At 48.8% G+C, this 18249-nt stretch overlaps 2 protein-coding genes across 4 annotated transcripts in view; one reads left to right on the plus strand and one right to left on the minus strand.

Moving 5' to 3' along the window:
- Positions 1-10305, plus strand: part of DKK3 (dickkopf WNT signaling pathway inhibitor 3) — a 49664-nt gene extending 39359 nt beyond the window's left edge. Inside the window, exons 5-8 of the mRNA XM_079102724.1 lie at positions 5599-5691; positions 6839-6983; positions 7840-7996; positions 8837-10305. Coding sequence (XP_078958850.1) covers positions 5599-5691; positions 6839-6983; positions 7840-7996; positions 8837-9053 — 612 coding nt within the window. The 3' untranslated portion in view covers positions 9054-10305. The remainder of the gene's footprint in view (positions 1-5598; positions 5692-6838; positions 6984-7839; positions 7997-8836) is intronic.
- USP47 (ubiquitin specific peptidase 47) overlaps positions 9467-18249 on the minus strand; it is a 105130-nt gene continuing 96347 nt past the window's right edge. For all 3 annotated transcript variants that reach the window (XM_079102673.1, XM_079102672.1, XM_079102674.1), the window contains one exon: positions 9467-17997. In XM_079102673.1, coding sequence (XP_078958799.1) covers positions 17823-17997 — 175 coding nt within the window. In that variant the 3' untranslated portion in view covers positions 9467-17822. The remainder of the gene's footprint in view (positions 17998-18249) is intronic.

The raw sequence follows: 18249 nt of genomic DNA on the forward strand, positions 1-18249 counted from the left end.
CAGTGAGAGGCCACTGTGCCCCAGGACTTTCCTCCTGCGGGCGAACAGGCCGCTGCCCACCTGTTTGACCCCTCTGGGAAGAAGTCAGGACGAGTTGTGCAGTCCTCAGTGTTGACAGGGACAGAGCTGGAGAGCTGTGGAAGGAAGCCTCAGGCCCCTGATGTTTTAGACCTGCCTTTCTGCCACAAGCTGGGCCCCTGCAGGGCTGTGCCAGGGACTCAGACCCCTGAGGGGCGAGGGAGGATGAGCAGCGACTGTTGCCATGGCCACCATTCACCGAGCCCTCCATCAACACAACAGCTCTGGAAATAGCTCCTGCTATCGCCCTGTTTTTGTATGAGAGAGAGAATCAGCAGCCCAGGCTCACGCAGCTCTTAAGGGCAAAACCAGGATTCAAAGTTTGTGCATCTGGGCGTTTCCAAGGTTTCTAGTGTGAGCATAATTCTTGAAAAGAAATTCTTCATAATTCTTCCTGCAGGCAAGCTGGTAGGCTATCTCATAACAAGACACTGGCTTTTCTAGAGGGAATGTCACACATGACCAGCCGACTGGCGCTCTCACACGTGTGTCAGCTAAGGAAGCCAGTGGCTTTCGTGCGTGTGGATTTTTCAGAGGACTCTGGCAAGCTTCCATGCCCTCCAGTTTTTCCATTCTTTGAGAACAGTCAATTGCCTCGCTGTGGCTTTGCAGGGGATGCCTTGCTGCGCACAGAGGCCCGCTGGGGAAAGGAAGCTATTCCTGGGGATGACCGTGCACTTATCCTGACGGGTAACTGTGAACAGCAGGCTCTCGGGGACTGGTATAGGAAGGATCGGAGTTGCGAGTTTTGTTTTTTTTTTTTTTTTTGAGGTGCTGGGGATCGAACCCAGGGCCTTGTGCTTGCAAGGCAAGCACTCTACTGACTGAGCTATCTCCCCAGCCCCTGAGTTTTTGATTAAAGACCTAGAAAAGGAAGCATATAGTACATGGTGAGCGTTCCAAGTCTACAAAGAGTTTTGGGGAAGAGGAAGCCAAAGAGGAATGCCTCTGTTCTTTGCTTTGGTTTCCAAATCATTGCTAGGGATGCGCATACAGGCCCTATTTGCCACAGTGGCAGCACGTGGTCTCGTCCATGCAGCACCCACTTACTGTGCGCCCATTATGTGCCAGGTGCCATGCTGGGCACAGGCACACCGGTGGTATTCTATTCTGCTTTGGAAAAGTGGGATTATACAATTTTCATACGGGCATGCTTTCTGATGTATTGTAGAAATCACTATGCAAAGAGGCTACTCCATTATTTTTAAGGTCAACCTGGAGACACTTCTCCATACAAATGGCTCTGGAATAATCAGTTCCCTTTTATTGGGCATTTCTGTTAGTTCTGGATTATAAAGAATACAACACTGTGGCCTCAAACATCTTTGTATTCAGATATTTGCATTGGTCCTTAGAGTGGACACCTGGAAGGAAAATTACCTTGATTGCATGTGTAAGGAATTCCACGAAAACCACGCCGGACACGGGAAATCACATAAGGGAGTTTATTAAGCAAACAGAGTGTCTCCCTGCAGGGAAAGAGAGAAAATGAGAGGAAAAGAAAGGGAAAGAGAAAGGGCGTGCGCAAGAAAGAGTGTGAAAAGTGAGGAGGAGAAAGTAAGCAAGTGTGTAGGAGAGAAAAGCAAGAGAAAAGATGGTGGGGTAGCTACCCGTAAGCAGTTGAATTCCGCCGGGCTAACAGGGAACCAATAACGGAGAAGGATACTGCAAGCTGACTGATGAAGCAATAGCTAGCTAGGATGTTCACAGACTGACAGTAGTTGGGAGGCGGGGAAATGGCTGCAATGGAAAGGGCAGAGAGAGCAGCTTTGTACATTACAGCATGCATTAGCTTTGTTGATAGATGCTGATGAATTGCCTGCCCCCACCCCAAATCTAGTTCAATGTTAAGTACCTTCAAAGCACCTGGCAATGCTCATTCCCTGAAACCACTGCCAGTCCTGGGTATTATATTAGTTCCTGTTGACGCTGTAACAAACTACCACAACCTTGATGGTTTAAAACAACACATTTATTATGTTACGTTTCTGTAGGTCAGCATTCTAACCTGGTCTCACTGGGCTAAGCCTACAGGATGGGCAGGGCTGCATTTATTTTTGGGAGTTGTAAGAGAGATTCTGTTCTGGACCATGGCCCTTTCTATCTGCAAACCCAGCAGTGACCAGTGGAGCATCCAGGACATCTCACATAACATCACTCTGACACTGATTGTTCTTCTCTCGCCCTTTCCCACATCTAAAGTCCTTTATAATTGTTCACAACCCAGGATATAGTCCCTGTCTTCAGATTGGCTATTTAGCAACCTCAATTCCATCTTTACCCAGATCAATCACAGATTCCATAATCCCAGCGGCTTGGGAGGCTGAGGCAGGAGGATCACGAGTTCAAAGCCAGCCTCAGTAACTTAGTGAGGCCCTAAGGAAATCAGCAGGACCCTATCTCTAAATAAGATATTTTTTAAAAGGGGCTGGGGATGTGTCTCAGTGGTTAAGTGCCCTTGGCTTCAATTCTAAGTCCAAAAAAAAAAAAAAAAAACACCCAATCCACAGATTCCAGAACATTCTGCTTCCTGCAGAGATCAACCTTTTAAAATTTTCTGTCCTAAGTGAAAAAATGATATTTTGCTCTTTTCAGCTGCACTTTTTGACTGTTGGTGAAGTTTAGCATCTTTTTCTGTGTCTTGGAGAGAGAAAACCATTTCTTTTTTTTTTTTAATTTTTGGTACTAGGGATTGAACCCAGGGCACTCAACCACTGAGCCACATTCCCAGTCCTTTTTTGTATTTCATTTAGAGATAGAATCTCACTGAGTTGCTTAGTGCCTCACCATTGCTGAGGCTGGCTTTGAAGTCTTCCATCCTCCTGCCTCAGCCTCCCGAGCCGCCGCGTTTACAGGCATGTACTTCGGCGCCTGGCTGGAAAAACATTTCTGTTACTTTGAATTTTCTTCTTGCACCCTTTGTCTCCTTGACTACCATGTTGCCTTCCCCCACTTTTCCAGTTGAATTATGAATTCTTTAAGAGCAGGGACTTTTTCACATCCCCCTTTTTGTCTCCAGTGCCTCAAAATGTAGCCAGATTCATAAAAGGGCTTCAAAGCCTATTGGTCCTTCCTTCCTCCCAAATGTTGTCCTTCCTACTCCATTCTCTTGCTGTTCTGCTTTGGAGAAAATGTCAGGAAGCTTCCTGCTGAACTGCCTGCGTTGAGTCTGTAAGGGAGGGTGTGGTGGGCTGAGACAAGGAGTGTCTTGTGACTTACACTCAGCCCTCTGAATCCCTGGTTCCACATCCGCAGATTCAACCAACCTCAGATGGAAAGTATTTTTAAAAATTGTGTTTGCACTGAACTTGTACAGACTTTCCTCCTTGTCATGCGCGATCCCCTAAACCTGATAGTAAACCTGTTCCTTACATAGCACTCACCTTGTATTAGGTGCTGTAAGTAATCTCCAGATGATTGAAAGTACACAGGAGGATTCGTGCAGATTATATGCAAATTCTGCGCTGTTTTATCTAAAGGGCTTGTGCATCTGTGGATTTTGGTATCTGTGGAGTTCCTGAAACTGATCCCCCCGTGGATACCAAGGGATGATTGTACTTACAGTCACATGGACTTCTCTTGCTGCTATGGGGTTCTGGGTCCAGCAGACTAATGCCAGTCCCCAGTTCAGCCGCTTAACTTGGGCCACCGGCTCAAAGCCTGCTTCTCACCAGTAAAATCAGCGATGGCGTCATTCCTGACATTTGAGGGCTGCTGAGACAGTAGCAGGCACAAAGCCTCACCTGCTTCGTTTGGGAGGGAGAGTCCTGATTGCTGAGCTGCCAGCAGCATTGATCAGCGGCAGCAGAACAGCAGAGGGGACTGGTGGCAGCTGATGGGCTGAGATAACTGCGACCTACAGGAGATGTCCAGAAGAGTAATTTTAGGTCATTTTTAGACTGTTAGGCAATGTGTTCTCCTTTGACTTTTTTTAAAAATCGCAGTAAAGAATTGCTTGTTAGCCATGCTGGAGGTCAGTCTGAAGCTCCTGGTGAGCACCCTCTGGCGTGGTGGTGACTTGGACACACCAACAAGCCTAGGTGCCTTTGCTCTGTCCTCCTCCTGCCATCCTCCGGGGGGCTGTGGGAAGGTGGTGTGCAGTGGTCTGGTGGTCTTCCCGGCTGGCGAGCCTTGCCTGGAGGGCGTACCCAGGTGTGCTACACTGGGCGTCAGTGCCAGGCCCGGGGTTGTAGCACATGCTGCTGCCCTGAACCAAAACCCTGCCTTTTCAGACTCTGCAGTGTTGACCAGGGGACCTCCAGGCCTGGACCAATGGCAAGAGCTCCTTCCCAATGACAGGACCCCATTTCCTTGACCTCTCTGCTGACCCCCAATCTACACATGTGTTTAGGTCCCTGGTATCTAGAGAGCCTGTCCATGCCCATTGGTAGTGCCACCTCAGCTCACAGGGCAGACAGGACCAGCTTCGGGCACTTAGATCCTGGCCTGCCCATGCAGGCTTCTCCAAGATGCACTGCCTACCTGCTTACAGGATCGGGGACACACTGAAACGGAGGGGAGGCAGGTCCCACTCTCTGCCAAGGCCTTTCCAGATGGTGTGCTGGGGCCCCGGAACTCTAGTCTCGGGGGAGCCTTGCTGCCCTCTGGATGCAACATCTGGAGCCCTGAGCCCCCTCTGCTCAAGAGCTTCTGGTGGGCAGTGTCCCTGTACCCTGTACCAGCTGTGTGCTCTGGGGGAAACCCTTGGCCTCTCTGAGCCTCCGTTTCCCAGTTGGCCACATAGGGGAGGCAATTTCTACCTGCCGCCTGCTGGGAGGAGTCACCCGTGGAATGCAGCGTGGCACTGGCGCTTGATGGTTGTTCTTGTCACCACATTCCCCCTTTTCCTGCCCTCCTTTCTATGCTTTGAAGATGAGAGCAGAGCCTGATCAGGGGCAGGCAGGTGCCCTTCCTCCTCCTCCAGCTCGTCTCTCCGCCTCTTGGAGCTGCTGGTCACGAGGAGAGAGCACTTGCCCTGGGAGGCAGGACCCCAGGCCTCCTCCTCTGGTGTCTAAGCTGGCAGCTGCCTCTACCTCTTGCCAGGACCCGAGGCCCAGGTCACCACCAGGGCTCCCCAGGCAGGGCTGCAGCCTCCGGGGCAGGTGGCCAGTGGCGCAGTCTCTGCTCGACTTCACAGGCAGCAGGGCCTGCTGGGCCTGGCCTCCAGCCCTTCCTGTGTAGCCACCCAGGGCCTGGAACTCATTAGCACTTTTTTTATTAAACCCATCTGCTCCATGTGGAAGGCCAGCCTGAGTCTCAGCTCTGCCCTGGGCGTGCGGGCGCAGATTGCACGCAGGCGGTGTGTGAATCGGGTGTGGGCTCCTGGGCTCCAGGGGGCCTCGAGAGGGCAGATGGTGAAGAGCAGCCAGCAGACTCAGGAGTGACTGAGGCCTGCAGACCTTTCCTGAGCATCCTGGGCCTGTTTCGTCCAAGACTGGGATAAAATGGGGCATCTGCCTTCCTGGGCTCTGTAGGGCTGCTGCCTTGCGTCTCGCTGATGAGGCCCCCCGCTCTCCCCAGGAGTGCATCATTGACGAGGACTGCGGGCCCTCCAGATACTGCCAGTTCGCCAGCTTCCAGTACACCTGCCAGCCGTGCCGGGAGCAGCAGACGGTGAGCATGCCCAGGTGTCTCCAGGGCTGCAGCACCAGGGTCCTGGGGCCTGGTGGGAAAGGCCAGGGGCCCAGGGACTCTCAGGCTCTCTAGAAGAGCCTTTTGATGGTGGGGAGGGATCCCAAAGGAGCTGACTCTGGAATGACCAGGAAGTGACCAGTCTGGGATGGCAGGAAGTCATCTGCAGACCTACTGCCCCCCCCCCCCCCCCCCCCCCCCCAGGATCTCTGGTCACATTGTCCCATGAATGGCAGAGAAGGGGCGGGAGGGGAGAGGAGGAGGCCCTGCGCCCTTCCCCTGGGATGACTCACCCTAGTAGACACAAGTAACACCTCCAGGCAGGGGGAAGACAGCCTCTCTCTGTCTCTTGCAGCCCACCCCCAGATTGTAAGAGGCCAGAGGGAGGAGCCAGGAGGCCAAAGCGTTCCCTCATGGAGGGTCCACTGAGAAATATGAGGCCCGGCAAAGACACTCTCCCCTCACCTGCAGGCGTTTAGATAAAGCTGGGGCTCAGACTCCCTGTCACTTCTCCAGTACACAGCGTGATAATTTGGAAAATAGGCCTTTGCGATTACCCTGCTCAGCCCATTCGTGGTGAGGCAGCTGCTGCTGTTCCTCCCCGCCCACCCCACACCACTGGCACAGCGCACACCCCACACTGCTCCCCAGCTGCCCTTCTTTGTGTGGTTCCAAGCCCCTGGCATCCCTGGGCCATTTCCACCAGGGCCTTCGAACTCAGCTTGTTAGCATCTTGCAGCTGCTGCATCTGCAGGCCTGGAGCTAGCCTCCTTCCTGCCCTAGGGGCCTAACTGAAAGGGCGAAAGGCGCCGGTCTTTCTGGGAAGGAACTGCTGACTATCCCTGGCAGAGTCTCAAGCTGTGAAGGACTCATACATGACTCCTTAGGTGCTGTTTTCCCAATGTTTAGACCCCTCGTGTCTTGACAGCCACACTCCCATGCCACCCTCCTTGACTTTCTCTGAAGCCCACCCACCTAAGACCACAGTCTCCTCTCTTAGTGGGAGTAGGGGGCTTGGCCCATCTGGGGCATCTTTGGGCCAGGCTGGGCTTCTGTGACACGCTGGTCTCTCAGCCAGGCCCCTAAGGTCTACAAACTACCACACCTGTTTTTTCCCACCTCTCTACAGCTCTGCACCCGGGACAGTGAGTGCTGTGGAGACCAGCTTTGTGTCTGGGGTCACTGCAACAAAAAGGCCACCAGAGGCGGCAACGGAACTATCTGTGACAACCAGAGGGACTGCCAGCCTGGGCTGTGCTGTGCCTTCCAGAGAGGTGGGTGGGTTCCCCTCCAGGTACAGGGGGCTTGTTCCAAATTCCACCTGCCCCGCCTGCTGGGGCCACGGCCATGCCCCCCACACCTTCTCAGCATCCTGCTTCCTGGGCAGGCTGTCAAATGTGCAGTGCGTCCCAGCCCCACAAACTCAGCCTGAGTGGGAAGACCATTTTTTCCACCCTGCTGATGCCTCGAAAAGTTAAATTCTTTCAGGACACATGATCCCAAGGCAGGAGGGAGTCCCCAGACAGGCTAGATCCCAGCAGCCCCTCCCCACCCACTCACCCTCCTGGCCCTGTCCTCCTCCCAGCTTCCATCTGCAGCGTCCCTCCCAGGTGAGGCCTGCTCAGGCTCCCTGTGCTCTCACATGTGGGGCCGAAAGCCCTCCTGACTCACCTCCCCAGCTCTGCCTCCCCCAGCCCCACATGGCTGCCAAGCACCTACTGCCTCTGGTTTTCTGGAAGGGCTGCCTTATGGGGATTGCTCCTCTGGGAGTCAGTAGCTCTGTCGCCTCCCACAGTGGGTGGACTCACAGGCTCATGGCCCCCTCCCACCCCCCACTCTGCTGCCCTGCCACCTTTTCCCTCTGAACTGACCCCAGGCCTTTGTAGGTGCTATACCCAGGCTGAATGTCACTGTTCCCCGCTTAATTTCTCCAGCTTTTCTTCCTCAAAACCCAGCTTGCCTTTTCCAGGTAGACTCCCCTAACCCCCCTGGTCCTCACCCTTCACTCCTCCTGAGCCCGTATCGCCATCTTGCTTCTTCTCATTCCATTTCTCCAATCCTAAGCTCACTTTGGGGGTCGACGAGACCCCACCTCTGTCCCTCCCTGTGGTTACTCTTGGCTGGTTCCAGGCCTGCTGTTCCCCGTGTGCACGCCCCTGCCCGTGGAGGGCGAGCTTTGCCATGACCCGGCCAGCCGGCTCCTGGACCTCATCACCTGGGAGCTGGAGCCCGAGGGAGCGTTGGACCGATGCCCATGTGCCAGCGGCCTCCTCTGCCAGCCCCACAGGTGAGGATCCCCTCGGGCTGGGACAGGGGAAGTGGGCACTTGGGGCAGGAGCAGGTTTAACTCGAGGTGTCCTCGGGTCATCCGGAGGGAGGATGCAATCAGCAGCTTGATCTGTAGGTTGGGGGTCCAGGAGGCACAGATGGGCTCGTCTCCATGGCCACCGAAGCTTCACAGATGGATGACCCGGGAGAGGGTGTGGAGAAGAGTTGAGGGCTGAGAAGGGAGCCCAGGCCCATTGCAGTGACGGACAAGGAGAGAGGTGCTGGCAGAGGGGCAGCAGGAGTGGGCACCCCGGTGGAGGACACCAGCAGTGTCAGGCTGCGGAGAGACTGATGCACCAGGGCTCGGACATGGCATCTCTGCCCACCTTCCTTCCTCCGAGCAGCCTGTACTCAACTCCTTCTTCCATAGAATCCAGGGTGGCAGGGCAGACAACGCCCCCAGAGGTCCAGGCGGGTATCAGACACAGAGTCAAACCATGCTGTGCTGTCTGGCTGCCTCCTGCCTGAGAGGGCACCCGTGGCTGGGGAGTCCCAAACCCTGTCGTCCTTGGGGCCTGCCCCTGGGCTGCTCGATCCAAGAGTCAGCCACAGGAAGGTAGTCCTGCAGCTGGAGTGGGGTTTCTGCCACTCAAGGACAGCCTCCCAGTTGACCTTCCTTCAGCCATCGTGATTAAAGTAAGAGGTTGGTATGAAGTGGAGACTGTTGAAGAGCCCTGAGAAGAGGAGGTGTGCAGGTGAGGCTGGAAGGTGCACAGAAATGGAGACCCCCCGTGCTCAGAACCCAGCTTTGCCCCCATGAGGAGAACCTCGGCTGAGGCCCAGTCCCATCTTTCCCCAGCCACAGCCTGGTCTATGTGTGCCAGCCGGCCTTCGTTGGTAGCCGCAGCCAAGAAGGGGAGAGCCTGCTGCCCAGGGAGGCCCCTGATGAGTATGCAGACGGCGGCTTCATGGAGGAGGTGCGCCAGGAGCTGGAGGACCTGGAGAGGAGCCTGACCCAGGAGATGGTGCTCGGGGAGCCCGCTGCTGCTGAGCTGCTGGGGGGAGAGGAGATCTAGATGCTCCTGCGTTGCGGGTAGACGTGCAATAGACATAGTTAATTTATTTCCCAGGTGTGTCCCCTAGGTGTGGGCTGGCCAGGCTTTCCCCCACGGCTTCTTCCCAGTAAACTTCCCCTCTGGCTTGACAAAATGAGGTGCTGTGTGTTTGTCCAGCTGCCCGCAGCTACTCTCCATGCATCATGGTTCTGGTGCTTGAGAAAGACGGGGCCTGGCAGGCTGAGGGCAGAACCTGGCCCCTTGGCCCCTACGGGTTGGCAGGCATCATTTGATTTGAGAACTGTTGGAAGGGAGAAGATGAAAAATGAGGTAGGGTCTGCCCTTGATGGGTTTGGGGAAACATGGAGAAGGGAACCCTGCTTTTGCAAACACCAACATGGCAAAAATGCAACAAGTGACGTCTTGTGTAGCTCTTTCCACGGGCAGAGGCAGCTGCTGCAGGTGGGATGCTCAGCTCGCTCCGCTTACGTGCTCGTCTACGCGGCTGCTTACTCAGCTCCTACCTCGGTGTCAGGACAGCATTCTCATACCCACAACCGACTCCCTCTCACCGCAGCCTAGGGAGGGGGGCATTGTCCTCCTGGTCTCTTAAGGAGCTTGGAGACTCAGAGACCACAAGTTACTTATCCAAGTCACACAGCTAGTGAAGACCAGAGTGGAGTTTCACCCAAGGGTGACTCCAAGCCCAGTGTTCTCCCAGTTACTCTGCCCCACTCCAGCTTCAGTGCCACCAACAGTACTTCCAAAAGGAAGGAGAACGAGATCTTTTTCTTTTAGGGCACATCTGATCGCTCTTGAAGATTGAAATTCTGTTAGAAATGGCCATGTGGGGTAGCCCTTATTCTGGTGGAGACCAGTGGTGTGGACATTCCCCTAGGGCATTTGCATTAGTAATTTTGAAGTTATAGTATTCAACTTGCAGAAAACACTCCGATAATGGTATGGCCAAGACAATTAATGAAATTTGAAAAATTACTTAGCAGCAGCTGAAGGCCATTATCAACCACATGGAGAAAATGAGACCAAGCCAGGTCTGTGAAATATGGTTGTAATATCCAAACTGAGAACACTGAACTGGATGTCATTCCACAAATGATATTTTCAGGTGCCAGGAATTGTTTCCATCATGTATTTGTCCAGAGTTATTAAATTTTAAAGTTGCACATGATTGTATAAGCATGCTTTCTTTGAGTTTCAAATTATGTATAAACACATCACATTTAGAACTCAAGTATAAATCACTTCAACTACTCTTCTGTGGTTCTTGGACTTCTTTTTTTCTTTCTGATGTTGAATAAATATAAAACCCTTTCAGCCTCAAACAATAAAATAGAAATGACCTGTACTATACAAAACAAAAAAGCTTTCTTCCATAGACGCAAATTTTCCAGATATCTGAAGCACACCTCTTTTAACATCCAGATATTTTAAGAGATCGTAACCATTTTTGGATCAGAATTAGGCTTAGAAGTGTAAATGGTTCGCTGTCTCCTGAAAGAACAAACGGAATATAAGTCTGTGTGTGTGTGGGGGGGGGCGGTACTGCAGATTGAACCCAGGGGTACTCTAATGCTGAGCTACATTCCAAATCCTTTTTTTTTTTTTTTTTTTGAGACATGATCTCACTAAATTACTGAGGCTGGCCTCAAACTTGAGATCCTCCTCTTGCCTCAGTCTCCCAAGTCACTGGGATTATAAGCGTGTGCCACTGAGCCTGGAAATGTCTTTTCTTAGAAGCTTCCTGTGATCAAATGCAGGTTAATAAGCTTTTTATCACTATAAAAAAATCCTGAGATAATTAACTTTATTTTGGCTTACAGTTTTGAAAGTTCTAGTCCTGGTCGTTTGACTTTGGATCTGTAGAGGAAGCACATCATGGTAGGAGCATGTGGTAGAGCCAAACTGCTCATCTCATGGCTGGAAAGAGAAAGAGAGGCAGAGACTGGAGTCCTGTAATCCCCTTCAAGGGCATACCCCCATCCCAGTGACCTAAGTCCTCCCACTAGGCCCCATCTCCTAAAGGTGAAAGATTCCACTGCTTCCCAGCAGTGCCATCTGGGACCAAGCCTTTTTAGCACATGGACCTTTGGGGGACACCCATCTGTAGCAAGGCCATAGCAATCAGATCTCCAAGGACTAAGAACGAAGCCACTGTATATACATTTAGGTCATAGGTGACGGGTGGTAGATTAGACAGTCCACCTATAACATCTCTTTCCCTCTTCAATGTGTTTTCTTCATTTGATGGATGAAAAAATGGAGTTGCCAAAAGATTCAAGTGGTAAGTTACAAGTCTGATAAACATAGCATCTAGAGCTGGGCGAGGTGGCACATGCCTGTAATTCCAGTGGCTCAGGAAGCTGAGACAGGAGGAGCGCAAGTTCCAAGCCAGCCTCAGCTAAATAAATAAATAAATGAGAGATGCTAAGCAACCCAGTGAGATGCTGCCTCTAAATAAAATATAAAATAGGGCTGGGGATGTGGCTCAGTGGTCAAGTGCCCCTGAGTTCAATCCCTGGTACCACCCCCAGTCAAAACAGCATCTAATACAGTACATCACAATATACTGATTATTAAAATCAAATACAGAGCTATTCTCTATTCAGTGTCAAAAGTCATTGGTATCACTCTTCATCTTTATGTACTGATCAGTAAGTAGGTCTGTACTATGCCTGCCCAGAAATAGGTGCTGTCACATGTGTTGGGGGTGCCAAGTTGAACCAGACAGCCTCCCGTTCTGAAAGTCTCACAGCCTAAGGACAGAGAGAAACAGCTGAACTAAGCAACTGAACAGCAAAGAGCGCCAACCCAATATTGGCGTGTTGTAGGAGCGCTAGTGGAGCGCTTGGCTTGGTCAGAGTTTATCAGGATGCCAGAGGGGACAGGAAAGGCATGCCCGGGCCATGGGCAGAAGGAAGACGGCAAGAGGGAGAAGTCCCAAGTAGGGAAAAACTGCACGTCATTTGCAGTGGCTGGAAGGTGAGGTGGACTTGTCGTGCTTGCAGAAGAGGCTGAAAATGATTTTGACCAATAATAAAATGTGTTGAGCACCTACTATATTAGGTGCCAAAGAGGCAGTGGTAAATGAGATAGAACTAGGTCTTCTCTCTTGGAGCTCTTATATTGGTTACAATCCTGCTCCACTTTGTTATCATAGCCACTGAAATAGAACATGAGAGACTGCAATATACAGGTCTACATTTGGTGTGGATGTGCTGCCTACTCACAGATGTGTTAAGAGTGGAGTGGAGCGTGGCTCTTAACTCTCACTGCCTGCTCTTCTGCATGAGGAAATTGAAAGGCAAAGCTGTCAAAGAAATTCTAGGATTTTTTGCTCTGACTAAAGGAAAGTGGCAAACAAGGAGTTCCCTCTTCCAGTCCTCTCCCATTCTCTGCTTTCTAAAACAGGTGCTCAGAATGTGGCATCTGGCTTTGCCGCAGTTGTCTGGGGATCTGTGATCAGGAGGGCTGCAATCCTCCCTGCAGGCCCTTGGGAACCATCCATTTCCTTGCTTCTGTTGGTCCTTACAGGTGGCTCATACTCCTTGGCTCAGGGTCCTTCAGAGCCAGCAATAACAGGTCCCTCTTTCTTGAGTGCTATCACTCGGGTTGTCTGCAATGAAAGGGTCTCACTTTTAAGGACATAACTGAATAATCTTCCCACGCCAAGGTCCTTAACCATAATCACTTCTGCAGTGTCTCTTGCCATGTAAACATTCACAGGATCCAAAGATTAAGCCATGGGCATTTTGGGGAGATTGTTCTGCCTACCACAGAGGCAGGAGAATCTGAGTCCTTGATGTTAAGGAACAAACCAGTTCCAGTCTCAGCCATTTTAGATACTTTTTAAGTGAACCATCTCTGTGTTACATATAAAGCGCTGTTTGACTTGTTGAAGGCCAGGGCATTCCTGATGCAGGAGCTGTTTGCATGGTGCATAACAACCGAGGGAAACAAAGTCCCAGCAGCTGGGTTCCTGGGGCTTTCCACACAGCTGAGAAAGGGCTTCAGGGCAGTTGGATGAGAGTGAGAGAGAAGTGAAGGGCCTGTCGTGGTGTGAGGGGAGAGGGCAGGATGAGGAAAGGAGCAAGGATTCCTGTGATCTGTATAGTCTCCAGATTGCCATGAAATGTGGCTTATTTTCAGTTTACCTTAAAAACTTTTTTTTGAGACAGGATCTTGTGGAATTGCTGAAGCTGGACTTGAACTTGCGATCCTCCTGCCTCAGCCCACCCAAGCCACTGGAATTACAGGCGTGTGCCACTGTGCCCTTAAGATAGGTTTTTAATAGCCAGTTTTGTCAACAGGTGTGTCAACAGCTGGGGAGGGAGGCACCTTCACTTGGGGCTTGCTGAGCTGCCACCACAGCACAACAGTGGCCCTGCGTGAAGAAGCCTAGAGCGCGTGTGCAGCATGCTTTTAGGAGGTGCAGTGTTTGGGAAACAGATGATTCCCCTCCCGACTTCCCATGGGGGAGGAGTGAGGTTTATTCCCTTGGCTGAAACCTCTGAGAACGCTAAGGGGAACACTCTGAAACCTTGTATGGGAGCTACTGGCCGCTAATAGAGAAGCTGTGAGGGACTTGGGGACTACCACCCGTCTCCCACAAACAGCAAGGAGCAGACATCAGAAGAGCATCCAGGCAGAGGGGAAAGGACCACTTTTTGACCCTCCAGTGTCTTCTGACAGATCGTTTTGTCAGAATGGTGACATTTGGGGTGGAAGACTTGGTAGCGCCCACGCAGCATGGGATAATAGTGTATGTCCGAGGGAGGGAAAACTAGCAAAAATGGTCACTTCATAGGGGACTGCCATGTTGCTTGGAGTCGAGTCCTTTGCTGACATGACCTGTGGGGCACCCGTCTTCAAGTCTACAAGGGTTAAGTGACTCAAATGACTCACTGAAACATTAACGAAGTTACAGGATTGCACCGAGACCTTGATGAGGGCATTTCACAGAAGAGAGTTGGTACAGTTGACAGGAAAACCACCACTGCTTGCTTATTCACACCTCCACAAGCTGATGCTCTGAGCAGGCTACTAAATGGTTAAAAAAAGGCCCTCGTGTGGGAAAGGGGACGTTGGGAGCACAGAAAGCAGAAGGTGGTATGTGGTCCCTCCCTTTAAGGCTGGCTCATAGGGTCCACCAATAATCTGGGCCTGGTAAATTCTCAAGTTCCAACCAATCGGAGATTGACTTCTCTCGTAGGACCGGCAGCTGAGGGTGGAAGGAGGCAGCACGCTCCTCTCAAGGGGTTTTGCCTTCCTAGATTGCATGTTTCTACATGTTTCTACATGGTCACACACACTTTAATGCTTTCTTGTCTGAAAGCCAAGTTATGAAAATTAACACCGGGCTGAGTCTAACCAAATGGTGAGAGCCCTCCTCTTCCCCACGTGCACTGCACAGGAGGAGTGTATTTTTCCACTCTACACCTAGGTGGCTAGGAGCTTCCTCTGGGCCATGAACTCCTTTGAATATCTGATAAAAACCGTTTGCTAGCATCCTAGAATATCACACACATAATTTTGAGTTTCACTTCAGAATTTATGGCCTCCTTATAAGGCTTTCATCTGTGACCCAATAGTGATTTGTTTTTCAAAAATTACACAGAATTGTTTGGATGGAATAGTTTTATTTTGCCAACAAAAAACCCTGCTAATTATTAGTATCTCCTTTCCACATACTGTACTCTAGACTACAATTTGCAAATCACAAGTGCGCATGAGTTGGTTAGGGCCTTGATGCTGAACAAAGGGACCACTTTCAGAGGAAGAGCTATGACATCCAATCGAAAAGGAAATACTAGCAAATGAGCCAGAACAAAAAATTTTTATTTTATTTCATACATTCACAGGTCACTTCCAGATCTAGTAAAAACACCGCAATGCTGAGGTGCTGTGCGCTCATTTGGCTTGGATCACAGTGTGCAGCTGCAGCCCCCTCAGTCTCGGGGTACCACAGTACTGCTGGCAGCCAATGGCTACATAGTTGGATTATTTTCTAGCTGGGGCACAGGTTCTGCCTGACCTCTCTGAATTGTAAAGTACCTTGTGTTATAAGAGATCAACAAACACTCTAACAAAGAGCTCCTTCACACACTATTTTTATCTAGCATGATTACTGTCCCTGCATACACTTAGTTTGCAAAGTGGACCTGGCAAATTTCTGTACAGACCAGCTAAATATGGCATGGTCCTGAAACCACAGCTTTGGTTTCTTTGGCCAGAATGTACCTCTAATGTAAGCACCTGCCTCAGAGATGCAGACACTTGGATCTCAGAGGGTGTGCATGTAGGTGCAGGGCAGATGACACTCATCTATCCCATGTAAAAGCTCTTCAAAACATCTGCATGACCTGTGGGCAGCAGGATCACACCTTCTCACAAGCCTCAGCCTCGGAAGATGAGCATCACCAGACTCTGGTACTCAATCTACACCATCAGTGCTGTTTACAGGGTTGCAGATGCTCACCTGACTCTGAGGCTGAGAGAGACTGATGCCCAGTGACAACCCTCAGGTAAACTACTCTTCCTACTTCCACAAATTCACTTTGAGAATTTCACCACCTTCTTTACTGAAATTATTAAAGTGCAACACTGTGTTTTCACTCACTCTCTCAGGCACCGAAAAGCAAGCTTTTATTTTTCTTTTTCTATAATGAAAAACATTTTCTCTACTCTTGGTATTTGCAATATACCTGCAATTAGAAGCAGCAGTTAAACACAAAACAGATAACAACACCAGAGCAGAAGGCACAGACTGAGGAGCAGAAAAATAAGAATCTCACCATTGACTCTCTGATGAACGCCAGGCCAAACAAAACCGAACCCAACTCTGAAGCCCATTTTGCTTTCAAGGTTGCCTCCCCTGCTGACCAGGAAGTCAGTCCTTGAAAGCAGACACCCCATTGTGCCAAGTAAACAGGCCTGGCTCAGAACCAATTTGCCCCCTTATATGTGAAAATCCAAGTGACCTGAAAGACATTCTATCACAAATGCTTCAAATTTTTTTCTCTGAGAACATCACCAATCCCTCTAAGGCAAACTCAGAAAATTACTTTAAATGTAAGCTGAATGCTACACAGCTTACATGGAATGAAAACTAGCCAGAAAACTACCTTAGAAAAAAAATTTTCTTTTGTGGATTCTAAGAGACATTTTAGAATTCTCAGTGATTATATTCAAACTGTGGAGCCAACAGGTGCCAGTACTGTTTTCTAACTTTATCTTTCTTAAAAGGAAAAAAGGGGTAGAAATGTGATTTCGAAATATTGGTAGGATTCCCAAAGTTAGGTATTAGCATCTTTTCATCTCTCTTATGAGAACTTCACTGTAAATATACCTTGTCAATGAAATATTCAACACATTTTGAAGTATTATATTTAAAGATAACCAACCTATTCTTAACTCAGATTCATCATCCACAAAAGCTTAATGACTAAAATAACACAACAGAATGAACAAATGTTTTATTGGCATGTTCATTGTTGTAAACAGCATCTTGCGTGAAAAAGTTTTACCAAAACCTTTTTATTTTTATAAATTAGATGGTATTTCAAAATTTATGTAGAATTGTGGTCACTGTATAGTTTTATTTAGCAAAGCAAAAATTTGCTGCTTCTAATAGACTTTTTAATGAAACCCCTGACTGCATCACTCTATACGATGATGACTTACTAGCAGGTTTACTCAGTATGTTAAGACATTTCCCCAAAGTTAAACTACATGGAACTATAAACTGACTCTAAAAATTAAAATGGGACTTACACGCATTCTAGAAGATTGAAGCAAATCTTTAAAAATAAATGTACAAAGAAAAAAAAAAACTGAAGCCACTTAACATAAAAACCTCATTAACAAAGGGAAATACAATCCTATGGGACCCAGCACTGAGGAACCTCACTAAGGATTAACATTTACACAGACTGCTAACTTCTCAATGTACACAAATGTACATAATGAATGATAAGTGAAAAGAATAACCATGGGAAATAGCTGAACTACAACTATGTTAACTCAACAGGATAATTTTATTTACATGGTGAATGAACGAATGAAACATATTCTCTACATCCATAACTTAAGTACAATCAGTTATAATTACAAAACTGCAGCAATCTGAGCTGCCACCTGCTGGGATAGGTCTAAGGGAAATGTTTTGATGTTCCAGAATACTCTTAATACTTTGCAAAAAATGAAACAAAATAAAAACACAACTTCACAATTCTTTTCTGGGTTACAACTCCTTCTAAGAATTTCTTTCTTCAGCTCCTATTTTTGCTGCTTTCCAAGAGAGACAACACACGTTGCATTTACTTCTGAATTGTCAATGAGGTAATGTGTGTATCAGTGAAATAAACAGAAAATTCATTCATTCATGGCCTTTGCACAGCTTTTATTATTAAGCTATGAGCATCCTGTTTGAGGCTAGTTTTACTAGCGGCTATGTGCACATTTGTCCGCAATAAAAGAAGTTTACTCATTCCCCTTCCCCCTTTTCTGGTAGCAGGTTTTGCTTTTTGTTTATTGTTTTTGCACATCCCTTTTTCACTTTACAGTACATTTGACTATAGTGCACAACATGATTCCAAGTGAAAACAGTGGCCCATTAGGCACTGAGCTTCTGATTGGTGAAGGGCAGTCCAATCAGTGCTGGTGTCACTGGGTTACCCCAACCATGTCCGGCCATAATGGCACTACACCATAGTAGTGAGCCATCTAATTAAAATCAAAAAATCCCTCAGGGAAAATGCTACACTAGCAGAGTCAGTCTTGAGTCAGATCTTTATTTGGCGCTCCATCCAGATAAATTTTTAGTGCTTTTTCTTTACGAGGTGAGTATGTTACACGATGTCCAGTCTTCTGGAGTCGACTGCTTTCTTTTTTCATCAGTTCATTTCTTTGCTCATCTGTCAACTCCATTACTTCTTCTGTTTTATCCCTTTATTTAAAATATGAATTACATATGAGTCTAGTTATCCAACTCCCTCTATTAATTTATGCCTGAATGATGCTACAATGTTCCTCAGCTAGATAATAAAATCTGATTGTCCCTGGTGAGGTTGTATATATTCTCATATACTAAGGAATCTTAGATTTTTAAATTTGTTTATCATATTAGCACTCTGCTCACTTCTCCAAATGACAAAGAATAATTTCTATGTTATTATTAAAAGTACTAATAGTTATCATT

This window comes from Sciurus vulgaris (assembly GCF_902686455.1).
Source record: "Sciurus vulgaris genome assembly, chromosome: 11".
Lineage (NCBI taxonomy): Eukaryota > Metazoa > Chordata > Mammalia > Rodentia > Sciuridae > Sciurus > Sciurus vulgaris.